The following is a 27,219-nucleotide window of genomic DNA, read 5'->3' on the forward strand; positions in this document are numbered from 1 at the left end:
TAATTGAAAGAAAATGTATTTGTTCCGGTGTTCAATTAATTAAGCTCATAAATTATGCGTCGATTGCCCTCAGAGTATCCAAGATGGTGGACATTCAATACATGATTGTATGACTTACCTCTCACGGTAAATGTAGCTATGTATTATAGGATGAAAGTGACGTGAAACAAAACTAAGCAAAATGGGGGCTAAAGACTCTAAACCTTGCTGTATGACCTATGAAGAAGCAGTTAAACGAGGCAAGTGAAAAAACCTTAAGTAAATGCAAGATCCGTCTGCTACGATACCTTATTTTCCATCACAGTTTCATTCATTTAATTTTGCACTGCTGAAACCCCTTTACTCTCCAAAGTATTTATTTTCTTTCTATAGTTTCATGATTATACTTTTGGAAGCAAAACATCATTTCCGTGGCCTGCCATTTGTTTTCTTTCTAGTGTCATTCAATCATGTATATATGCGCACTTTAACAGTTATTGATCATTACTATCGCTCAAAATGTCATTGTAATGAAATAACGTTAGGTATTGTGTGTATGTACATGTCATATCTACGTCTCTATTGCTTTCTTATTTACTGATACTTTCCCTGTACATTTATACCGTTACGTAAGTTTTAACTGCATTAAATTTGAATGTTTATTTTCTGTTTTTCTTCGTTATAGTGTCAGAAGCGGAACTTAAACGCTTAAAGGAAGCATTTAAAAGGGTATCCACGCTCAATGGTTCTATTACCAAACATTCATTTGTCAAAGATGTAATTGGGGAAGGAGTGCCATCAACAGTGGCCGAAGTAAGAATACTACTTATTTCTTATAACTCACGAAATGTTGAATTTTTTGTATAAATATTTCTTTTGTCATGATTGTGCTAGTATTGAATGTTGTGTATTACTATTGTTTCATTTCCTTTTAGTACATTTACACTGCTTGTGGAGGCACCCAAAAAGGAATTACTTTAAAGGATCTTTTATGTGGGTTAGTGTTACTCACTAGAGGTAAAGAGGAAGAAAAAGTAAAATGTAAGTAGCAAATTGAGACTTTCATGTGTTTGTATCTGTGACAATCATTTGTAGACCGACACAAAATATTTTTTCCTATTCCAGTTTTGTTTTGCCTTTACTCCAACGAAAATGGTAGTTTTGTGGTTAAAGATGAAATGCTCAGACTGGTCCATGCATGTGAAGGTGGCTACATACCAGAATGTGTCCTACAATTGTTTTCGGAGGTAAGAATTCGTATGCTTAGGAATATTACATTGAGTCGTTGAGATTGCAGTTCTTCAAATGGTTCATGATGTCCTTGTCACTTAATGATATGTTTATTCACCACTTAATTTAATTCCAGCGTTTGAGGAAAAGTAATTTTTTTGACAGTTTGAAGGTTATTTCTGACCGAAAAACATTGTTATGCAATGACCTAAGATGCATCTATGACATGTCTTCACCAATGTATTCATGCAGATTATATCACAGTAATTATTTATGATTTTTCTGCTTTCTTGCCCTAAAAACATGCCAGATTTAGATAAACATTCATTATATGACCCTGAAACCACTAAGGCCAAGTAAATCACTCTGCCATAGATCCATGTGATGGAAAGAAAAATTTTTAAACCTAGGATTTTTTTTTCTGGAACACTATTGACATGAACTTTACCCAAATCTGGGTTTATACACTTGTTTAATGTTCTGTGGTTGAGATATTCATTTCAAGTATGAATTAGTTATGTCACCTTTATTTGGTGCAACAATTGATGGCAGGCAATAAAGTAAATATAAATTAAGGTGTTAAGAGATGAGGTTACTAGGGAATTGAGTGGATAACTGTACGTAAATTCTGTGAGGATAGTTGAAATGATTGCTTACTTAACCCTTTTATAATATTTATTATTGCTGAAAACTCGGCAGTTTTTAAAGTAAAATGGAAAGTGTCCTTATGCATTAGATACCAATATATTATCTATGTAGGTAGTAATATATATTGTGTTGGTGCCCCTCATTATGAAACTTTTAGATGGACACTTGTTTTTAAGTTAATTGGATCTTATCTAATTTTATAATGTTATGAATTTTCCATCAATTTTGTTATTTTTGTGAATCTCCTTCTACACTCATTGTACTTCTTGCTTCCATTGTGTTCCTTGTTGAAATTCTTAAAACCTAATTTATTTTTCCTGCTTCACTTTGTTCCATTTTCCTTCGGTAGTGTTTATGTAGCATTGACTCTAATGACTAATTATGAAAGCATAATCAGATTGCATTCCTTAGCATAGGAACAAAGGGCTCTTTTTCCAATACTACTCTTGTAAAAGAATCATTTATTGAATAAATATGCATTTAAAGATTAAATCTTTTAAATTATCCATTCAGTAACTTATGATTACTTTTTTAGTATAATATTTCTTATTCATGTGACTTTATTATCGGATGTTTAAGGATATCAGGGTAAGATTTTTCTTGATCATTAAAGTTCACATGTATTCAGACCTCAAGGGATCCGAGTTTGTATTTATGACTTATAAAAGTAGACCTTGACCATTTGAATTATTTGTCGGGTCCTGAAAACTTTCGAATTCAGGTTAGTTTTGTTTTTATATCAGTATGTGTAAAAATTAGGGATGGTTGAATCATATCAGGTTGAAATTTCTTCAATAGATTTGGTAATAAACAAACCATAAACACAGTAATCAACCCGAAGGTCGGTTTGGTAGGTGATGGTAGAGTTCACCCAGTACTAAGTCCGAACACTTCCTAATCATCAATTTCCTTTTCATTTATATCACCACCTTCTCAGCATGCATTTAAACTGACATGCCTTGGCATATCCCAAAACATTCAAGCTACTCATTTTTGGTCGCAAAGTTTTCTTTTGCCTCTTGATGAACTTGTCTATAGTAGCATGTACCCTTTCACTGTTAATGGCTTGCAAGCAAATAGTTAAACCATTTGTGGGCAAAATCATTTTTCTTATCCTACCTTTGATTGACTTATTAATTTCATTTTAGAATGCTTTTTTCCTTCCCAGTTTTTCAGAACTTCTTTCTTGTTAAAAAAAATGCATATGATCTTTGTTGTGGCCCTTGAAAAATTTTCAGTGATAATTGGTACTTGCCAAAATTCACTTCTCTTCCTAAAAATATTAGATAATAAATTCTCTCCCCCAAGTTTACTTTTTATTGCTTCTTTTTTCTGGCTAAAGCACATGATAAACCTTCCCTTTCCTTGCCAATACTTCTAAGGATAACTAATCCATCACCATTCAGCCTGAAAGGCATTGAACAAGTGATACCTCAAAATGTCAGTAACTATGTAGGATTTAACAGGGTGGAGATCCTTAGGAGAATTCATCAAAACTAAATGCATGTAATTCTTGTATTTCCATTGGCTCGTAACCAGGGATATCTTATCCAATAATAATGTGATGCTTTCTGTTCAGTCATAATGATTCTTCATCAAATGACTACCTTGGAATATGAAAATGGAAGACATTATCCATAGTGAATAATTTTTCAGATCTCTCATGAAAATATTTCTAATTTAACTAATACTTAGAATTTGTACAAACTTATGTAAATGCTCATTAGTAAGGCTCATTTTATAAGTAAAGCTCATGCTTAGTAAGGCTCATTTTATAGCCCCTATTGTTATGTGTTCTGGAAAATTGAAACTTGCATACTTATACACCAAAAATTTAAAATGAACATTATTAATGGCAACAGTGGACCTATTCCTTACTCATCCCTATTTTCTATCCTAAAATAAGTATTTCAAATTCTTTGTCATATCCATTACTAAAAAAGAAAGGAAGACTCGTACTTTTCCACAGATTTTATTATACGGTACAATGCGTTTCACCGACTTGCGGCATCATCAGGTACAAATTTGCAAAACAGACAGAGCAAGCATATATACCCTCAGGACAGAGTGGGGGCGGGGAGGGTTGGAAGGATTTGAGAGGGGTGGGGGCTAGCGGGTGCGTTGATGGATTGTTTTGACCATTTCCAGGCTAATTTCTCGGAGAGGAGTGGGGAGGGGTATGGGAATAATTGCTCATTACAAAGCATTATTCCCATACCCCTCCCCACTCCTCTCCGAGAAATTAGCCTGGAAATGGTCAAAACAATCCATCAACGCACCTGCGAGCCCCCACCCCTCTCAAATCCTTCCAACCCTCCCCGCCCCCACTCTGTCCTGAGGGTATATATGCTTGCTCTGTCTGTTTTGCAAATTTGTACCTGATGATGCCGCAAGTCGGTGAAACGCGTTGTACCGTATAATAAAATCTGTGGAAAAGTATGAGTCTTTCTTTTTTTTTTAGTAATGGATATTAATTACTTCCACGAAGTGAAGCCTGAAACAATAGAATATCTTTGTCATATTTTGAAAGTTCCCATCTTAAAATCGTCTCACTTCCCTTCACTTACCCCTCCTCCTTTATCATCCGCATTGGTTCCTCCAATTTTTGCCTTTCCCAACCCCCCTCTTCAGCTTGGTGTATATATTGAGTTTGTCTGTTTCCTGATTCATGTACAACTTTCTGTTGTAAGTACCTATTTTCCTTCAGTTCGCTGAGAAGGGCCACTTTGTGACGAAAATTCACGTATCCTATGCACACCCTCGTCTTTCCCTGTTTGTTGATATCTCTTGATGTTGCTCTCTTTGAGTAATATTCTCCCAGTAGTGAGACCCTCTTTGAATGTATGAGTCAGGGTTTTCCTGAGAGCTCGTGAGTGTGCCTGCTCTGTGGTTGTCCCTGGCATGGAATTTATTCCCGTAAACAGTCATGGATAGTGTGTATGTATTCATAGTATTTTAGGTGAGGCGACCGACTACTAAGGTCATTTGCGCCATTAGGGATGGACAGGAAAGGGTGGAGAGACACCTGGCGCTGGCATTAGCCTACTCTTAACGAAAGGCGCGAAGGGGTCCGCAGTATAATGTCCCATCCGATGGACAGCATACTCACTCAAAGTACCCTCCACAAAGCACCTCAAGTAGGGATCGAGACACCACTGAAAAATATTTGAATTATTTGAATTTGAGATTTGAACCTGGGCCCTCTGGGTGGGAAGTGAGTACGATAACCACTGCACCATCTCGATCCCCATATGTGTTCATAACCCCAGATATCCTTAACGGAGTCACTTTAACCCAGTGAAGTATCCCAATTAGGTTTCAGTGTTTGTGTCTGTAGTTGGCCACCGGCAAGGAAGTAACATTCCCGCAAACTATTGAAGAAGGGTATTCTGGTTCAGAGGTTGTAGTTGGTCACTGTCCTGGAATTTATTTTTCCCCCAAACCATCACAACAAATTTAGTTTTCACTGTGGGGCAAGTGGTGCTAACTTTTTACAGCTATAGGAGTTTTCTTTAAATTTGTTATTGTTCATAGTTATTGGAAAAAGACATTTTAAAGTGAAACTGGAAAGGGAAAATTAGGAGCGAGTCAAGAAATGTTGATACCTAGGAACCTGGATCATGATAGCTAGGGGATCGAGATGGTGTGGGGGCTAACATACTGGCTTCTCACCCAAAGGGCCTGGGTTCAAATCCCGGTGGTGTTAAATATTTTTCTGAGGTATCTCGATCCCTACTTGAGGTGCTTTGTGGAGGGCACTTTGAGTGAGTACGCGGCCGTCGGATGGGATGTTAAGCTGCGGACCCCTTTGCACCTTTCGTAAAGAGTAGGCTAATGCTGAAACCAGGTTTCTCTCCATCCTTCATCCTTTCCTGTCCATCCCTATGGCAAATGACCTAAGCTGTCAGTCGCCTCTCCTAAATACTAATACTCATGATAGCTAGTGAGCAGAATAGACTAGACAAAGAAAGCATTCCATGGAAAATGTACTAGGTTGAAGCTTTTTTTGATTGATAAATACTAATGTGGAATTGAAGGACCTTTTAATGGAAATATGTTTTGTGGGAATGCTTTTCTAGTGTAATTAGGACTGAAAAACTGGCATTAAAAGTTTTGGACTACTGAAAAAGTGGTAAAATGGCATTAAAGAGAAATAATGAAAGTAATATAAATGGAATTTATCATCCAGAATCATTAAACTGATTATCAGTGTTATGTATTTCCTGATTACTCACATCTAATTTTCATTTATGTTGTTAAATTGTTAGGGATATATCATTAGCATTCAGCCAATAAAAACTCCTTATAGTTTTGTAATATTTAATGCTTAATATTATATTATGCAAAGCAGTTGGCCATATTTCTTCATTATAATGTTCAATACAACCACATAAAGTAACTGATGAATGATTTAGGTAGATTAATTGGATTTTTAATAATGCTATCATTTAACAGTTGTTATTATAAACTAGGATATGGTAACTGTTGCATTTTTCCTTTTTAACATTAGGAATTTACCAAATAATAGGCATCACTATGGATTTATAGCTGATATTTTTGGATTGCTATTGTATTGATGAATATTTTTCATTCCAGCATGAAAAAATACCATTTGAAGAGTTTCGTGATTGGCTGCAGGCAAATCCAGATGCCACATCCCTTACTAGGTGGCTTTTATCCGAACCTTGCACCGTAACTCTGTCCAATGATACAGAAACTCCTACATTTTACCAGACTTTGGCTGGAGTCACCCACTGTAAGTGCCACGAAGCTTTTATGGTTTTGCATGTTTAAGATATAAAGTTTTCTTAAGCCAAAAATTATAAGTTTAAGAAAACTTTGTATTCGCCATATTGCTTCAGTTAAAATTGACGAATATTACAATATATCATGAATTTGAAATTATTTCTGGATAAAATTTTCATCAATTATTATTGAAGAGACTTGGACTCAAACCAAGGATTTTTTTAGTTCAGATGTCCTGCCATTAGTTTGCTTGTATGAGGGGTAGCTTTAATAGCCTGTGAAAAGCCAGAGAGATGGTATGAGTGGTGTGTATCAAAGTTGTTTTCAGTTAATAGCATCTCTTAAAGAATCACACAACAAATTCAGAATCCCACAACAAATTCTTGTCAAGTTGCTGTATTACTCTGTGTTAGTTTTGTTTGACTTGAATAAGTCAAGTGATTTCCAAAAAAAATGGAAGGAGAAGAATTTTGTCCGCTGACCAAACATTTTATCAAAGCTAAATTACCCCAGGAGACAAAAGAGAAACTTGATGAACATAATAATGAATCCAGACTTTGATTAGAATGATTCATTAGTGGTTTCAAAATATTTCTCAGTGGCCATATGAGCACAAGTGATACTGAATGATCTGGTGGACCTATGGTGGTCACTACTCCATAAAACATGGATAAACTCTATGATATGGTGATGAATCATGGGAGAGTAAAGATGCATGAATTGCTATTGCTGTAGGCAGCCCAGGGGAAGGGATAAAAAATGTTTTATGTCAACATTTGGACTATCCGCATGATGGGTGCCACAATTGCTCTCAGTTTATCACAAATTAAATCATGTGACATGCTCGAAGACTGATTTGCAGCTATTTCAATGAAATCTGCAGGTTTTTAGGCATCATTGCATCTCTGTGGATGAAAAATACACCACTGTTTATACCATGATTGAAACTAAGGAACAATCCAAGCAATGGGTTATCAACAGGGATCCTACACCAAAAAATGAAAAGTCTGTTCCTTCAGCTCGGAAGGTTATGGTAACTTTTTTTGGAATTTGCATTAAGTTATCTTCATTCAATATTTGTAAAAGGTTCAAACTATTACAGGTGCATAGTAAACTGTTAGAAAACTGAGCTGTGAGAAAAAAAATCACGATTGGCCCACAAAGAAGTCCTTTCCTATAACTCCAGCTCTTTCCTCTGCCTCTGTGGTGTTAAAATTGATGGATTCTGGATTGTATCATTTATCTATTCCTTTACTCTCAAGTTTGGTCACCCTTTGGAATACTGCCTGTTTTCCAACATTCCAACATAGATAAATGGCCAACCAGGAGGAGATTTTATTCAAACAAGGAGGTGATCGAAGATAAAAAACCCATTTGGTGGAGTTGGAAAATTGTTTGCTTTTTTGGAAGTTATCAGCAAACTGGAGCAGCATTGTATGAAATGTTTAAGCCTAATACAACACTATGTTGAATAATAAAAATGGTTTATTCTTAAAGTTTAAGTAGCTTTAATTTTTGCACATTTTTTGTTACCACCCTTACAGTTATGAATGGGATTTAAATGAATCAGTTTTCATAGCCCGTAATTCTATCAGGGAAGGAAAGAGAATTGTCGGCACTATTCGAATGAAAAATCAATCATAGGTAAAGTTGCTGTGTAATGGCCTCAATTTGGAGTAGCCCTTTTTTAATAAAATGTGGAGAACCCTTGATTTTGGCACAAAATTAATAGCTTAAACAATTTTGATGTATCCATTGAGTTACTAATGAAAATTGCACTAAAAATTAGGTGATCAGAATGATTTTTTGATCAATTTTCTCTTTACCCACTTCTCTTTGCCATTCCCTTCCCCTGGAAAAAATTGCTCTTGCAATTATTTCTTTGGTATAGGAAGGTTTTGTAAATGATTTAACAATGGGATTTCTAAATAATATCTTTTCCAGTGGAGGAGATTGATATCATCGAATTGGAAAAGCAATATTGGCATTTAAAAGGACAGTCAAGGACAGGAAAACTGGATCTGGAGACATTAATACCATTAGTTTGCCCACCAGTGCCTATTTCAGTGTGCCAAGGAGTGTTTCATGCATTTGATGAGAATAGAGATGGACATATCGACTTCAAAGAAATGGCGTGTGGCATATCTGCTGCATGCAGAGGGCCGCTCACTGAACGTCAAAAATGTAAGCATCACAAAAGTTTAAACTTTATTGCATCTATTATTTAACTAAAATATTTAAGATTTTTTAGGTTGCTCATTCAATTTTATTCTTATAAAAAGTATTTTCTTAAAATTTTCCAAGTATCATATTGTAATTCCTGGCAGCATGATAGCATATTAGTTAAAAGAATTATTGCACTGATAAATTCGTGCATTTAATTTTTATGAGGCTGATGGCCAAACCCCTGGAGCTATGCTGGCAGGAGCAATGATAATTATTCCTGGTAGGGTCGCCCATAGGTCAAAGGTTTGGAGCCAAACAGAAGGTAGTCCTCGCAGCATCTGTTCCTCAGTGCAGTGGCTACAAAGGCAGCTGACCCCAGTGAGGTGGCCATTGAGTGATGGTGTCACGTTAAGAACACTATTGATGAAGGCTATGGGAAACCACCTTAATTAGTATTCCTAAGACTATTGATGGACAGTAAAGAGAAAATCAGTACCGGCAACTATGGGACTTAGCCCAATCTGCTGTGTATCGTGCCCGGCAGCGGGAAATGCAGGCTTTAGCGATTGCCATCTCACGAAGCCCTTGCAAAGCAAAACTGATTGTATAACTTGTTTATTTCGATGGATACAGCTTAATCAAACTTGTTGCCCTCAACGTTCATGCCTTGGCTGACGACACACCTTTGCCAATGTTTCTTCCAGCTCTCAAACCCTGCCTCATAAGCCGCCTTAGGGATCCTCTTCAGGTCCACTGTACAATTAGTTTTAATGTCCACGATAGAGTCGAATTGGCACCCTTTCAAGGTTGATTTTTACTTGGGAAACAAAAAAATGTCAAATGGAGCCATGTCTGGAGAGTAGAGTGGCTGCAGGATCACGGAAATTCTGGTTCTGGCGAAAAACTCTGTCATGATCAGTGCCATGTGAGACTGTTCCTCTAGTGCCTTCCTTGCTGCCGTTGCACACTGCAACGAACAGGTGAAGACATCTACAGCTGCTGCTGCTGCATAACGACTCAACATAAACAAATGCAACACCTCTCGTTTTAGTCGTCAGATGTGTCGCTAGATGGTGTGCACTGTGTCTCGTTTTGATCCGTTGAATGGTTTGCACAGAATAAAATCATTCTGATATTTTTTTTATCAAACCTTATATTTTCACCATGCCAGCTATTCTTGTCATTAATAATTTCCATTATTTCCTTTCATTTTCAGTTTGTTTTAAAGTTTTTGATGGAGACAGAGATGGTATTTTAAATGAATGTGAGCTAAGACACATGGCAAATGTCCTCCTGTTTGTGCGCCGTGAAAATAGAACATCTCAAGAACTTGCAGCAGATCCTTATGGCAGCCTGGGTATGTTTCTAATGTAGATGCAATGATGCTTCAATGATTAATTCATCATGTCACTCTTAAGTAATTTTTGCTTACTCAATACATTTTCAACACTTGATGAAATAACCATGGTGTACTCTTGTCCCGTGTAAAAAGGCAACTCCAGAATAAGAGGTGAAAATTTAATATGTATTAAGTGTGTTTTATTATTGGGGGATGCAAAAATGGCCTACAAACTAATACAATGGTTGGCTACTTAAGTGCCGTGCTTCTAACTTATGTAGGGTAACTTGATGAGGATTTTGTGTGTTCTTTTTGACCTCATGTAACTGACTGCTCTACGAAGGAATGCAGTTCATGAACAAATTGAAAAAAACTTCCTTAACAGGTCATAACAACACAAACATTGCCCTTTTGTGGTCATTCAACCATGTAAAAAGATTGGTGGTGTGAATACAAAATGTATTGTTTGATTTTACCAAGTGATTTCAAATTTATTTTCTTGATTTGGATAGATGTTGATGCAGTGATTGCTGAAATTCGTCAAAGTTCACAGTCATCATCGCAGGAGGGATTAACTCAAGAAGAGTACCTGATGTGGACTGTTGGCAATTCTTTACCATTGGATTTTCTCAATCTGCTATTTCAGGTTAGAAGAAACCTCCCATGTGAAAATTAATTCAAAATACTAATTACCATATTTTCCCATCGATAACGCACATCTTATGTATAATGTACCCCCAGAACTTTGTAGTTATCATGAATTTGTATCGATACCACGCGCCCAGGGCCTCATAGCTATCTTGAGCCTGTATAGATTCCTGGTGATGAAGTCTTCTTTTCTCCCAAAAATAATTTTTTGTGTGGTGAAGCTTTAAATGCATATTTTATAAATTAGTCATTTGCAAATAAATAGTGAAGCCTCATTATTTTGATCACAATAAATAAAATGGTAATATTCTCAAGTATATACAATAAGCATGCATCACCAGGGATCCTTGGGGACAAAAATGCATTTACTCACAAATTAGTTACATTCGAACGCAAAGCAATTCAATGATAAGTTATGAACTGATGTAACATCTGTATTTAGTGCTGTCAGCATCCTAAAGTCAAACCTTCCATGATGACCATTAAAATGTTGGGATCAGAAATATGCCCTATTATATCCAAACCAGTTAGTAGTTTCAGTTAACATTTTTTTATTTGTCCACAAAATGACTATGGTGCTCATCATACAAAATTGTAAAACTTCATTTCAGATGTATCTTAACCTTTAAAGAAACACAGTAATGCATGTTCATAATTATACCATTCAAATCCATCATATCAATATAAAGCAAATGGTATGAAAAAGGAATATGTCATTAAATTGAACAATTTTGCTTTCAGATTATAATGGAAATATCTTAATTCTGCATTTTCATTTTTTAAATTTCATTTTCTCATGTATGCTTTTGTTTTCACCAATATTCAGGTGTGCCATATTGTTTTGGGACTGCGGCCAGTAAGCAGGGAGGAGGAGGCTGAAATTGTTCGAGGGTGGTTGGAACGGGAAGAGAGGAGAGGTTTTCAAATTGGTCAATTTTGGTACCTTATATCCATTAACTGGTGGCGTGCTTGGAATGATTATGTCAACTACTCGGTAAGATTTAAGGAAAAATATATTTTTCTTAATGGAGCATGTTAGATAACTTAAGCCATAATTTAGTCGTTTATCCTCATTGTAGAAAAAATGTTCGCAGATTGTGCATTATCTGGGTTTTGAGCAGAAAAGAAAAGCATGAGGAGTTTCATTTCTATATTATGGGAATAATTCATTATTCATTGGCATTTGAGAAAAAAATTAAAACTTGGCTTTTTAATACAAAAGTGATTATGGTGAAATTGTTTTGAAATTTTGTCTGTTCTTAGTATTATTCCTGCTATTAACCATTGAGAATGTGTAAAGCTTTGTTATTATTAATTTAATAGTGAATTAGTTTATTGTTGTATCTTATACAAAATGATTAATTGAACTCATTTACTGGAACTAATTCCTTTACTGGCTATTTGGGTGGGTAATATACTCGCCTTCTTACCCAAATCTTGTGGGTTCAAGTTCTTGTGGTGTGGCCCCTTGGTAACTTAACGATAAGCCAAGAGTTAATGGAGATCCTAGGGGTGCAGGGAGCATGAGAAGAAGCATCACGAGAGAGAGAAAAAAAATAAAAAAAGTTAAAGTAGGGTGTGTAAATGTACTTCTTTGCTGAATTTCTGAGTAAAAATGACTGATAGTGTTTGTGCCTAATATCATGCATGGAATAATGTATTAACAATATATTCATGAATATTATTAGTCATTATCAGGGAGGAAGAGATATTTATGGGATATGACAACAAAAGTATTAAGTGTTGGCTGAGTGTTAGATGCAAACCATTTAGATTGCATGCTGAAGAGGAATTTAAACAGAACTAGAAATTTATGAAGATTTTGTTTTCCCCCAAAGTTAAAAGAAGCATTCAACAAAGTATGTCTAATGACCAATTTTTGGCCCTCAGTTTTTATGCGATGATCGTTAAATTGAAGTGTATGTAGCATAATTAATGAAACTCATATCAAAAGTGAATTGCACAGTTTGAACTTTTATTGACACAAAGGGGATGTTATTACTAGAGGTCATGAAATGTCCAGCAGCAGATGAAGTGCATTAAGTAAAGGTAGAATTTGCTGATTAATTAAGGTATGCAGATTACTCTGCAGGAAATTTTGGAAAGTTAATATTCAATGTTTAAGAGGATGGAATAATTTTACAGTTTATCATTGGATAATCCTGTTGGTAATGTAATTTTGGAATAAAACGAGCCAAAGTGGTTGAAATGGAAATGACTAATTAGACACAAATTACATGTGCATTAAATTTAGTTATTGTTTGAGTGCACAAGTTACAGCTGATTCATGGTGGTTGTCGCCACAATTGCATTCAAGTTGTGCTCATAGAATCATTTTCTTCAATGCAAACATGATTGAGTAAATATTTTTGTTTGATAACAAGTGATGAAAGAAATATGAAGAAATGAAATGCAAATGTTTTTGTTTCATCATGAAATTGGTTTATTTGAATTTGCAAAAAATTATTTATTATTATTTTACATTTTCACAAATTATTTCGCATTTACATTTTACAATTTATTTCACATTTACATTTCAGAATAAATTAAATATTATTTTACATATCTCTTGTAATAAGAAATTAATATAGCTGGAAAAAATGCAGAATCTGCCTTCACTGGGTGTATTTCATCTGCTGCTCATTCATTTTCATTTACTAATAAATGAGCGAGCTGAAAGCAGTGGAAATATTTGAAACTCCGTGGTACTCTTCAAGACTTAAACACTGTGTGTCTGTATTCAATTCATTTTACTCTCAGCAGCCTGAAAACTGATGACCACAAATAGCCTTGTAGGGGTATTTAATCAATGGAATGTTTTTTTAAATCCTTTGTAAGTCTGTTTTTACTGAATGTTACAGCAATAACAGTGTGTGAATCAACCTTTTTAAGACTATAAATATTTGGTAATTTGTTTGCTTAATTTGATGGAACTCTATGTTGGCATCCACTCCTCCCCTGTCCAGGAGTTAAATTCCTCTTCAGGATACATCCTAAATAGATTGCATCTAGGCCTGGGCTAATCCCATAGGACTTTGGTTCCACAATGTTATATTTCCTAAAAATATTGATACAAATCTTTACTTTCTCACAAAAAGTTATCAAATCTAATTTTTATCATGATAGTGTTGATGGGACTCCCCTAATAACAGCTGTAACTGGGAGTGAATTTTGTGGTATTGACATTCTTAAACCTGTGAGGTGGCATATTAAAGGTTTTAGATGAGTTGTACTTTCAATGTTGCAATGGTGTGTGGATCTTGTGTCCTTGAATTATATTTTTCTGGGTGAATATTTAGATGTACTCTCAGGACTTTAATTCAGATTTAAGTCATTAAAATAGCTACGCATGAAATTATATAAACTTATAGTGCTAAATGTCACCCTCCGGCCCAATTTTCAATATCATATAGTAAAGCAAACTATTTTTGCATGTTGCATTGTATATTTTGTATTATAGAGTTGGATAAAATGAATTAATTCTGGTATAAAAATAATCTCAAAATGGTCACCTTTAAACGATGCAGTGGTAAAAACCTGAAAAAGGCTGGCCCACCCAATTGAAATAGGTGTTTTTAAGTTAAAGTCCATTTGTCTTTGAGTTCATATGGATTTACTTCTAATGCTCTACGAAAATGTCAAAATAACTTTATTAAAAGTCTCAGGAAATATTGGTGATGTGATACAAGTAGAACTAGCAGAAATGTTGAAAATGGACATCCATTAATGCAATGGACCCTGGCATGTTAGTGCTAAGGAGGTGACTTATGATTTGATGGATACAAAGGTAACTGAAATTTCAGACATTAGATGTATAACTGTGATTTCTCTGCCTCTTATCATGCCATGATTTGGTCTGAATTTCAGAATTCTCCTGGGGTTCATGGAAGTGAGAGCCAGACTAGTTTGGGTAGTGGTTATGGAGGAAGCCCTTCAGGAAGCAATTCAGGTAGTCTAAAGAGAGGTGTTGGGATAAATCGTTCATCCAAATTACGGAATGGCACACCAGTGGAGACAGCAGATTCTGGATTTGGCGATTCTTTGCCTCCAGGAGATCTGCCTGTTGGTGATTTCTCACCATCATCATCAACTTCATCAGCCGGTTCAAGGTTTTACCTTCAAAGGACTGCAAGCCCAAAGAAGGCCAGCTCCAGTTCCCTCACCTTACTTGCCCAGGACTGTTCCAGGTTAGATATAATTTATATTCAGTCATTAAAACTTAAACCGTAACATTTGAACAGGCAACCCATTTTGAGAGAATCTTCAGTGGTTGCCTTTTTACTGCTTATCCTGCATCAGTTAGGGCTACCATCAATTTGATTTTGGCCATGCTGTAACTGTCAAGCAAAGAGCAATGATTAATTCTGTAGGTTGAATTGTTTTCACCTGCCATGTCATCTACCATTTCAACACCATTATCACAATTGACAGGCCATTGGCAATAGAATGCAAACCAATGGAACAAATGAGGAGTAATTGTTTTCGAATATACATTCCCTCGAGATATAAAAAAAGTACTGTTACTGGGGCTTATCAGTTGTCATTGTTTGAATAAAATATCATTTTTATGTATGCATAGCATTTGTGGAAATACTGCCATGGAAAAATGAGCTGAGAGATATTTACAATTCAACTTAGTTTCAACTTACCTTCATTAATGAGTGAAGAGGGCCTCATTCCAAGACTTAGACTTAGATGTCCATTAGCCAAAGGATATATTTGAGAAAGTTACTGAAGGCCATAGTATGAATAATGGGAAATAATGGAAATTTCATGCTGTTCTAGAATTATTGTCTCAATATAGTCGAGTTGAGCAGAGACTATAATATTCTGATATCCTCTTTATAAATGTAGGGTATTTGAGAGGCAAGAACTTAACAATTAAAAATTCTTGTGGCATAAGTGATTTTGATATTCAACCAGCATAAACAACAGAAGAAAACGATTGCACTTGCTTTAACTTTCAGTTAACTTAAATGGCTGAACATTTTTAATCAGCACTTGACCAATTAGCTGCTATATCTTCTTGTGATAAAGGTGGTTTTTAGTCAGTGGTTGTTTGAAGTGTAACACTTTTTGCTGCCATCTTAGGAAGTGGAATAGGCAATAAGGAATGCATTTATTCTGTGGAATTAATGGCCTAGGACTTCTCATTATTCAGTTTCAGACTATTTTCTTTGCACCAATGTAAACTCCTCACCAGGTAAAACTCCTTACTCAGATAAAATATCATCTGAATTGACTCCGATCCTTTTTAGTAAGCAATTATCATTTTATGTATGTTTTGTTTTTCATTGATTTTGCCTTAGGGGTTTGACTGCTCATACATGCACAAATTTTAATTTTTGACTGCATTTGAATGTACAAAAGAGGGAACCAAAATGTCTTAACCAGAATATTTACAAGAGTTGTGTCCAGGACCTGAAGGGATACATGTGCTAACAAGGAAAACGTGCTACCAAGGGACATCTACTGAGGATTTCACCATTGAATATTTCAGTTATGATCAGCAATGGATAAACTCTTCAGTTTTCTTGATCATTTAAGTCCCTATTGATTCATAAAAGCAGTAATAATATTGATTCATCCCAAATTTTCCAATCATATCATAATCCCATCATACTCAGCTTACACAAATTATCTTAATGAAATATACAAGGTCTGTTCATTAAGTATCGCGAATTTAGAATTTTTGCGGGTCAAGTATATTTGATTTTCGATTTTTTTGTGGCTTTATGTTGATACTTATGTCTCTCACTATGCCGAAAAGTTTGGCCATTTGGAATGTTCAGTTAATTGTTGATAGCTGTTTTGCTTAAACGTGTTTTGGCTTGTTTTCGATTTTTGCCTGTTCCAAAAAATTGATCAAAGAATCTGTATCAAATTTTGTGTGAAAAACGAAATTAAGTGCACGGACGCATTCTGAATGTTGACTGTGGCATATGCAGAAGCTACCTTGGACCAAAGCAACGCTAATTGGTGGTACAAAATGTTCTTAGAGGGCCGAGAAGATGTCAATGATGAAGAGCATGACAGACGCCCGAGCACGTCAACAACGGATGAAAACATTGATGAAGTGAAGAAAATAGTATTGGCCAATTGTCGAGTCATCGTTAGAGAAGTTACTGAGGATCTAAACATATTGGTTGGCTCATGCCATTCAATTTTTACCAATGATTTAGGCATGACACAGGTCACTGTGAAATTCATACCAAAATTGCTCAATTTCGAGCAAAAACAGCAATGCATTAACATTGCTAATGAGGTGTTGGGACTCTGTCTGCAACAGCCCAAATTTGCTCTACAGGGTCCTAACTGGTGTCGAATCATGGGTTTATGGTTATGACATGGAAATTAAAGCTCAATCATCCCAATGGAAGCTGCAACATGAGCCAAGACCGAAAAAAGCACGCCAAGTTCAGTCCAATAATGCCGCAGCCACCGTATTCCCCAGATCTGGCCCCCGGTGACTTTTTCTTGTTCCCATAACTAAAGAGGCCCATGAAAGGACGACGCTATGCTACAATTGACGAGATAAAGACTGCATGGAAGGAGGAGCTGAACAAGATCACAAATAAGGATTTTTGAAGTGCTTTGAGGATTGGAAAAAACACTGGCACAGGTGTATAATATCTAATGGGGATTAATTTGAAGGGGATGAAATAGATATTCATGAATGAATAAATAATTATTGAAAAAACATGAAAGTCTCGATACTTTTTGAACAGACCCTAGTTTCTGAGAGACAGTAGCAAATCATGTTTAGAAGTAGTCATGTTACCTTGGGCTAAGTCTCACCCATTTCTCTGTTTAATGCATTCCTTTTGGCCATTCCAGTGCAAAGGCACATAGCATTTTATGAGTATGAGGTAAGGAAGCCATGGTAGTTTTCAAGTGCTTGTTCATCATAGGAGTAGCAGCAATGCAAGGTTAAAATAATTGTGTGGGAACTTCTTCCAATTTTGTTTATAATTGGGGACTTTTAATTTACTATGAGCCACAATGGATCATAAAGAACTTGATGTCTTTTCAGCATATGATACAAGCAAAGATGTGAATTATATAACTATTCAGTTACTTTTTTGTTGAAAGGAAGTCATAAAGGTGGTGATGACTTATACCATCTTTTTGCTGCAGTAATATGAAATTCTTTAAATTTCGATCAATGGCCTACATAGCCATGGTATGAATAGTTAAGGTTTTATTGATTATTTGTATATTTTCACATGCTTTTCAGGCCTCCAAGTGGAACATCCAGCCCTACCCATTCACCTAGACCTGTTAGAAAAATTGTAACTACCCATAGCCTGTCATCTTCATCTTCTGCTGTTGCACTTGGTGGTCTTGGTAGTTCCTATGGCGCACCAGCTTATCCCCCACCTCGCCCAGGCCCCATTGACAACAGCGTGCTTGTTGTGAGCCCCACCTACAAGGTAATTACATACCTTGTCCTTACTTTTGTCTCGTAGCTGATTTTTCCCTCACACTCCAAAGTGTCTTAATGGCTCATCCACACAAAACTTTTGCAAGATGAATACATTACTTCTAGTATTTGTTGTAGTATACTTCTAAGGGCACTGTGGAGTATCATGTTGTGGAATTTCTATCGGATCTAAGTGATATATGACGTATAAAAATATAGATGTAAATCGTTGCATATTTGAAGGGTGATGCCAGTGAGAACTAATCACAAAAGTAGTAACAATAAACCAAAGTGGATGTATTAGATGTTATCAGTTTAAAAATAAAGTAATGAGTAATCGCCCATGCATAAAGGAGTGTGCATTTTTTAACGAGGCAATAACACGATCTATTCTGTTTTCACAACAGGTAGATAAAACTACTAGATAGTAATGGAAAAACATATTTTACTAGTGGGCAGCATCAATATTGAGAATAAATGCTCCCTTATTTGTTTATGGAGTAATAATTCCAGTTAAATGCTTTTGATTTTAAATTCAGGTTATTACATTGACTGGAGAAGGAGGAAAATTGAAGAGGAATACAATACTGGTGAGATCTCGAGACTTTGAACTGGTTCCAGATTCCTTGTGGAAAGCACTTCATCAGTGGTATGATGGGTCTCCTGCTCTCCCAAGACAGGTTGGTTGACAGGCTGATTGACGCCTAATGGAAATTTTATTCTTCTTCTTACTGAAGTACTCCTGAATAACTTTCCAAGTGGTTAAACATTTTTCAAAATATTTATACAGGTAATCCTGAGGAAGAATAGTGAGCAAGTGGACTTAGAATTATACCCACTAAATGTTCGTTTGTTACGACATCAAGTGCAACATGCCTCACAAAATCAGCAGCAACAACAGCAACAGACTATATTGCAGAGCCAAGGTCGTGCCACCCAAACAGCATGGTCTGGAATGGTTGGAGGATATGGAGCTGCTGCTCTCAGTAAGAATATTTTTATTGATTAACTACAGAAATATATGATTTTTGCCATGTCTACAGCCTCTTTAGTTAGTCTAGTGCCTTTCACCCTTAGAATACACTGTCAATTATTAGCACTCTTGTTATCAGCTCTCATTGTCAAAAAATAAGGAGAAACAATTTTAAGTTGTTAGTGAAGTATTTGTGCATCTTCCTTCAGGCTAGCTAATCGGGTGATGTGATGTAATGGCTGATTCTGCCATCACCCGCTGAATGTAGAGGACTAGGTCAAGAACTGTCAGCCCTTGCTGGTGCCAGGTGTTCTCTGATTATTCATTGCCAATTCTCTTGCTCTTTTTCCTTTTGTTTTTATTTTGTGGAGCACCAGTTTTCACAGTTGGCTGATTGAATTTTCTATCTTCCATATGGATTTCTATCACCTCCTTCATTAGGTAGTCCCAATAGCTATTACATCTACTGAGCAGCTGTGTGTCATTTAAAGAGAGGTGGTCCCATTGAGGCTTTTTTCTGTTTTCTCACAATATCCTGACCTTATATATCTCCGGTGCTCCTTCAAACTTAGACTTGAAACTTAAACTTATATCTTTCAATGAGTGAAAGCAGCTTTGGAGATGCAGTGAGTATTTGGACCAGCTGTGAAGAATAGATATCCAAATAGAAGGAAGAAAACTCAACTACACCTGGAATATAGGATATAAGGATAAAAGATTAGACAATAAATAATAATAATTTTATCAATTCTGATGCGAAAAAAAATTAATTGAAAATTTGGATTGTCCATGTTTTCTCATTATTTTTGCACCCTCTTCTTATCATCTCCCCTGATTTTCAAGAGTTGACTGTGCCTTAAATTGAGATATTTGTTTTTATATCATTCTATATATACCTAGGAATTAAATTTTGCAAAGTTATAATGGAAATATAAAATTGCAAAGTTACCTTCTATTGTTTTAATAGTAGAAAATATATAACATTATCTCCTCAGCTAAAAATTGCTTTATTATTTCCAACATTATAGGTACAACTGGGTATGCTTATGTCTCCGGTTTGCCCACACCTCCAAAACGGTATTTGGCATATGTTGCAGCTTTCAGTTGCATGTCCACAATAAAACAGGTGTATGACTTCCTGTGCTCCAGACTAAAAATTCGTCCAGAAGATATGAGATTATGGCTGTTTAAAGATGAGGCAAGTAAAATTCGATGTTTCTTGAACTAGTAAACAGTTTTTTTGCATATTGAAAATTGGAATAAATAATTTTAAGAGGATGGTGCAGTGGAATACAAGTAAATAAGTGACTGGCAAACTGAACTATGTTTGATAGCAATTGATGCCTAATATATCTTTTTTGTAAAATTAATGAAGTGATTTGGCACTTTCCATGCTGAGAAATGCATTTTGCATAGCATTGTTCAAAGCAATACTGACATTAGGTACATTTGAACTTCAATATGGTAGATCAAAGTGACTTAGTGTTTGAGAGACGATATGAGTTATGAAATTTTTGAGTTAAAGAAAATTCACTTATAGCCGATAATTAGATTTCATCATACAAACAATTGGTAGCATGTTGATCTTTCATGATATATTACAGTAAACATGTTGATATAGTGTGACACACATAGTTTCTTACTGACAATAAATGGAAGGATGAAGTATTTAACAATGAAAATATTCTTGGTAGAAATATTTCAAATGATAAAAAAATATTCACAAATTGCATGTCGATCTCCTATAGTGAGCTAAAAATAAAATAAGCTCATATTGAAATCAGAAAGAAAAATTAAAATGTGATATATAGAGATATGTTTCAGTCATTCTTAAGGAGTTATGAAATAGTCTTAGCTGTAGTAGTAAATGCAGTCTGTATTTGTCCAAAATAGTTTGCTGTCAAAAGTAAAAATAGTCTCATTGATGCTGATTGTTTACTTTTCAAATTTTTCGTTTCCATGAAAATTTCCAGCATTCCTATGTCCTTATAGATTGTTTGCATTTTTGTGACATGCTAGAGATAACCATTGATTAACTAGTGCCCCAGATAGTCAGTCATTTACAAGGTTTCTCTCTTTGGACCTTGGATGTTACCCTTTTTCCATGACTTAAGTTACCTTCAAGCTTATGGTGCTAATATTTGTTTTTAATCTTATTTTTATTTCCTGTGAATTGCAGAACAACATGTTGCTAATTGAAGAAGAAGAAGCTACATTGGAGGAACTAGGCATCCAAGATGAGGATCAACTTTTGATTGAGGTTCGAAATAAAGATCTAACATGGCCAGAAGAAATGGGATCTCTGGCTACCAATCTACAGGATAAGCGCAAACAAGGTAAGAATTTATTGTCTTAACAAAAGAGGAACAGCTTTAAATTGTTGACTATGTTCAATTTCTTACTTTTGTAATTTTGCATAAGTTCTTAATCCTTGACAAACTGTTCTGATTCCTATTTGTAGCTCCTGCAGAAAAAGGTGCTACTGGTCTTAATAATTTAGGGAACACTTGCTTTATGAATGCAGCACTGCAGTGTGTTAGTAACACGAGAGCTCTAACCCAGTATTTTACTGAAAATATGCATCTTTATGAATTGAACAGGTAGGTTTTAATTTTAATGATTTTGGTGTTCTCTTATCCCATTGTAGAACTGGTTGTTTTTCTTGATGTCTCATCATTATTTATTTTCTTTCATTAGGACCAATCCTTTGGGCATGAAGGGGCACATAGCAAAGAGGTATGGTGATTTAATAAGAGATATTTGGAGTGGTACAGCGAAAACAATTGCTCCATTAAAGCTGAGGGTGAGTTTCAATGATACAGTCAATACAGTAATTGTGATAAAAACTAACTAAGCATTTTCAAAATGGCAGTATTTGTGAAAACCGATGATAAACTTAAAATGATAAATCAGATTTTCTTTGGACTTATGGCTAGAATTTGTAATATCAAGAGAAGTGTTTAAATGACTTTGAGGTTGTTTAGTGCAAATGGTTGGTCAACGTTTTGGCTCCTCATGGGTAGCTGTTGTGACACTATGCAAAAAGACTGTTTGTTTTCATCTCCATTTTTCCTTGGGGCCGAGCTGTAGCAAAATGCTAGACCCCCTCCCTTGAACCTTGTTTCATGTATTATCCCAGGTGAAATTAGAAATGCTTGAAATCTCTGCTGCAATCTAATGTGATAGGTAGTTCCTGTCTTGCTCAGTCCAGTGGTTAATTCAAATTTATGCAGTTTTAATTCATGAATTTCTCAGTATACGGAGGCAAATATCCCTTCTGTCTCAAAACAGTAAATTGTTTGGAGACAAGGGTTTGTGAAATGTGAAAGATGAAATTTTGGTGAACATTTATACGCTCTGGGAATCAAGGTAGTATTTGCTTTGATTTATCTTTTAGTAACTTTTGCAAGGGGGAATAGTTTTTGTATCTCTTGGTTTACACAATGAGCTTGATCATGTAATTATCACATTTACATTTCACAATAGAATTTGGCTTACCATGTCAATGTTGATAAGTCAAATTGTATGTGTCTTAGAGCTTTGGTTTTTTTTCAGTGGACTATTGGGAAATATGCTCCTAGGTTTAATGGATTCCAGCAGCATGATTCTCAGGAACTGCTAGCATTTTTACTTGATGGACTGCATGAGGACCTTAACAGAGTTCATGACAAACCTTATCTTGAGTTGAAGGACAGTGGAGGACGTCCAGACGTTGTAGTGGCTCAAGAAGTAATGCTTATGATACCTTGAAAATATTTTCACCCATGTAATGACTTTAATTGTGAAAGGATTTTTGTGGCCTGATGAATAATAATTTTTCCTTTTAAGAGTGATGCTTTTATCTCTAATACTAACATTATTTTTGTTACTCTTGGCAGGCCTGGGAAAATCATGTACTAAGGAATAAATCTATTATTGTCGACTTATTCCATGGTCAACTTAAGTCTAAGGTTACTTGTAAAGTATGTAGTCATGAAAGTGTGAGGTTTGACCCATTCAACTACCTCTCTCTTCCATTACCCATGGAGAGTTACATCCACGTGGAAGTTATAGGTATGTTTGTGTTTTTTTATATTAGAAATTAGTCCTATAGCTGAGAAGAATATGCTTTTAATTTTGTCCACCTTCTCAGTAGCAGAGAATGTACAAGTAATTTTGATTGCTTACAAAAGCTTGCAAAATGTAGGTGCATCAGTTTGCATAAGTCTTGATTCTTTCGAGAGGTAAAATAGTTTTAAAATAGGAATGTTGGAATTTTGCACCATAATTATTATGATTAAAGACTAAAATTTGCCTACACTGCATCATCTTTTTTTTATCCATTCAATATATTCTGGATAGTCATTTTGCATAGACCACAAAGACATAATTCCATAGGAAATTTACTCTTTACGTGTTGAACATGTCAATCTGGTTTTATTTTATTCTCAAGGGTGGAAATGGAGTTATCTAATGGGTTATCCCAAATTAAATAAAAATTATAGTAATACTTTCGTTTTTTTTGTATTCATATATGATACCATAATTTGACACACCCTACCCCATGGAATTTTTTCTCTTGCTATACTTTGCATATTTGATCGCCAACGAATACTAATTACCTGCTATGAACCATTAGACCCCCTAGTTTAAAAGCAATCTATTTAAATATGAAATAAACCTTAATATGTCACTGATTTTCCCCTGAAACAAATTTGTTCATAATTCATTAAGAACTTTGAACAAAACAGTTGTGTTGTGTAGGAAATAGTATTATTCAAATATTTTATCTATCGTCATGCATTAAGCTTACAAATTGATCAGAATTTTATTTGAATATATGAGAGCTTAAGTTCAGAAAAAATGGGCTAGTTTTATTTTGCAATTTGAGTCATAATGATACAGTGCACTGTTGCTGATATACTCTAGCATGCCTGAATGTTACTATGCGCCACTGAAATGTACCTACTCATACTATAATTTGTTGATGTTCATAAAATATTAACAAATCTTACAGCTAATTTGTTTTGGTGTAGTAACTTGACTTGGTGAATTGCTATTGAATTCCACTACTTTTTTGTGAAACTAGCAGACTTCTGTGCATGATACTCATATTTCTATGGATGGATATATGTGATTGTTCAATACATTCGTAGGAAAATGTAGAAAAACAAATTATTATTGGCAGATATTTTTATTTTCTAACATAATTAAGGCTTTTGGTTCAATACACTCTTTCTCATAGTTTCTCCAACTTTTATAAGCCATCCATAAGGTAGGATTTTGGAAGTCCTCAAAATAGGCATCTGTAATGGGAAGAGTTCACCCCAGCCGTACTCTTATAAATGGGCAAAGGATGGGTGGGGGATATTGGAGAAAATAGAAACAGTAAATCGATAAAAATTATAAAATTAAATAATTAACTGAAAATAAGACTAACAATAAATATAGCAGAAAACTGAAAATAATTGAAATATTTAAATACCGCAAACGGTTAGAACAATGAAATGGAGGACTGCAAATAAATCACATACTATCTAGCTTGGATATACTATACAGCATTGATCTATGCTAGTCTCAAGCACTCAAACGCACGTAGTAAAAAAAAAAAATTAATTTTTTGAATACTAAAAAAGTGAAAATTAATCACGCATTCTCTAGCTTGGATGTACTATGCAGCAGTGATCCTTGCTAGTCGCTTACACTCTCACTCTATCAGGGCTTACGAGAGGTTTCCCTCTGCGTCAGGGGCCCACCAATCACACTTATTGAAATAAAATTAAGAAATGTAATAAACGAAAAATGATCACGCGCTCTCTAGCTCGGATGTACTATATAGCATTGATCCTTGCTAGTCACAGGCACTCACCTTCAATCAGGGCTTAGGAGAGGTTCCCTCTGCGCCAGTGGCCCGTCAGTCACACGTATAATAATAAAGGCAAAATAATCACGCTGAGAGAGTACGGCTGGGGTGAACTCTTCCCATTATATTTATACGGCCGTAGTTACCGTTCGCTTTGTATATAGGCATCTGTGTTGGTGATGGCGTCTTAATTCGCAGTGGATTGTTTTCCACTGAACCATTTTTTCATGTGGTGGATTTTGTCTTTCATTTCTGGGGAAGTCACTTCCACTGGACATCCCAAATGATATTCATCATTAGTTGATGTACGGCCATGTTTAAACTGAATCACGTTACCCATTATAAACTGTAGCAAACACAGGAGCACTTGTCTCATCAACTTCATCCAAATCAGCTTCAATTTCTTTTGGCATTCAGATTTTTAAACAGATGTGTTAAATCATTGTACTGACCTCATTTTTATCCATTTTTCTAAATAAGCAGAAGTTTGTTACTTCAATAGACTATGAAAATGAAATCACTTAATAGATATAGCTGAAAGTTGAAGAGCATTCTAGTGAGAGATGAGGCTTGCTAAAAGCAAACCTTTTCTGGTACTGACCTCATTTTTATCCATTTTTCTAAATAAGCAGAAGTTTGTTACTTCAATAGACTATGAAAATGAAATCACTTAATAGATATAGCTGAAAGTTGAAGAGCATTCTAGTGAGAGATGAGGCTTGCTAAAAGCTAACCTTTTCTGATACTACAAGCGGCATCTCTTGGATTTTCTGAGGAGTTATTGAATGACCCACATAGTTAATGGAGTAAACAAGATGTGGACAGGTGAAGATTACAATGAGATTTTCTTTTTGCATTTTTGTGATTAAATGATTGGGGAACTAGTGTGATGTCATAACTCTGGTATACCCCACATTTGCCAAAATTTTTTAGGCTACTTAGAGGTACTCGATCCTCCTCAGACTTCCAGGTTTTTGATATTTTGCCTTGCTAACATCTTCACATTGTGGTTATGGTTAGCATAAACACAAAGAAGTGTAGACATACTTTCTGTACCAATTCTTTTTCTAGGAACCTAGATAGAAGGAACTAAGATATGTTTAGTAAAGCTTGCATTATTCAGTCAAAGCTCTTCAGTACTGCCCCATTTAATCTGCATTTATATTTGAGATCACTGTAAATAATATTCTGCCATTAGTGCTGGCAATTTTTCTGTAAATGAGGTTCAATGCCATCTCTGGAAAGACATTTTATACTTCCATTACAAAGATCTTTGTCTCAAACTTTGTCAAAACATCATAACCAACCACTACTTGCAGTGAGATTCTTTGCTTTAAAGTATTTGACAAGTGTTTTGTCAATGCCACACGTTTGTACCCACATGATCACATTTCCCTTGAGGGCAACTTCCTATCTCTCATCTTTCAGTATCCTCATAATTTTCTGTCTATTTTCTGTGAACTTAATTCAAACCTAAGAGCATACAGATTAAACCTAGCCTTTTTTTCCGATCAGATAAAGTGTCAAGGTATACAAAACTCTCAGCAAATGCCAATGATGTGGCATCTTAATTTCTCCAAAAATTTCACATTGCCTAATGCTCATAGTTACATGTTTTCTTTTACTACCATCCTTCTCAGGTACTATAGTCAAAGGTTCTTTCAGTGTTTCTGTCAGAAGATCCTATTTTAATTAATTATGTACGTAGATTAAGGATTGTGAAATTTTATGGAGAGAATTAACTATTTATTTCAAATGAAATGTTTGCAAAGCATGCTGTATTTAAATGAATGTATGATTTATGCTGCATATAGGGACAGTTGATTCATAATTTCATATGTACTCCTAGAATATTGATGCATTATTGAAGTATTATAATTAATTTCAACCACATTCATACAAAATTGCAAGTAAAGCATTTTTTGGCGGGGTATAGTAGTTTTGCCTCTCACAACACCTTTATAAACCACCTGCATTACCACACCAGAGTTTGCCTCAATTATTTGGGAGTCCAGATTACCCAGGCCTGCATTACATTCTTGAAAGTTTTGATTTTCATCTAAAGAGAAAGTCCCATAAACTTATATGTAATGGTTAGTTGGCAAAGGTAAATTCCTAAAAACTTCTTACAAATTTAAACGTTGCATCTATTAAAGTTATACTAGGTCTCACCTTCTGTGGTTTCGTAGCTAGTCAACATAATGTTGGTGCAGCTGTAATACGAG

The 27,219-nt window shown here is 35.3% G+C and overlaps 1 protein-coding gene across 2 annotated transcripts in view; it reads left to right on the top strand.

The window, feature by feature from the left end:
* The first annotated feature begins 64 nt into the window (after positions 1-64).
* The window catches only part of Usp32 (Ubiquitin specific protease 32), a 61,490-nt gene continuing 34,335 nt past the window's right edge, over positions 65-27,219 (top strand). For both annotated transcript variants that reach the window (XM_071592924.1, XM_071592925.1), the window contains exons 1-19: positions 65-239; positions 665-792; positions 915-1,020; positions 1,105-1,226; positions 6,454-6,613; positions 8,548-8,787; positions 9,986-10,126; positions 10,621-10,754; positions 11,583-11,750; positions 14,624-14,943; positions 17,994-18,189; positions 18,719-18,859; positions 18,970-19,165; positions 20,181-20,350; positions 21,332-21,488; positions 21,614-21,752; positions 21,850-21,955; positions 22,708-22,881; positions 23,031-23,205. In XM_071592924.1, coding sequence (XP_071449025.1) covers positions 182-239; positions 665-792; positions 915-1,020; positions 1,105-1,226; positions 6,454-6,613; positions 8,548-8,787; positions 9,986-10,126; positions 10,621-10,754; positions 11,583-11,750; positions 14,624-14,943; positions 17,994-18,189; positions 18,719-18,859; positions 18,970-19,165; positions 20,181-20,350; positions 21,332-21,488; positions 21,614-21,752; positions 21,850-21,955; positions 22,708-22,881; positions 23,031-23,205 — 3,031 coding nt within the window. In that variant the 5' untranslated portion in view covers positions 65-181. The remainder of the gene's footprint in view (positions 240-664; positions 793-914; positions 1,021-1,104; positions 1,227-6,453; positions 6,614-8,547; positions 8,788-9,985; positions 10,127-10,620; positions 10,755-11,582; positions 11,751-14,623; positions 14,944-17,993; positions 18,190-18,718; positions 18,860-18,969; positions 19,166-20,180; positions 20,351-21,331; positions 21,489-21,613; positions 21,753-21,849; positions 21,956-22,707; positions 22,882-23,030; positions 23,206-27,219) is intronic.

Source organism: Hetaerina americana, unplaced genomic scaffold (assembly GCF_022747635.1).
Source record: "Hetaerina americana unplaced genomic scaffold, ioHetAmer1.1.p SCAF_5, whole genome shotgun sequence".
Taxonomy (NCBI): Eukaryota; Metazoa; Arthropoda; class Insecta; order Odonata; family Calopterygidae; genus Hetaerina; species Hetaerina americana.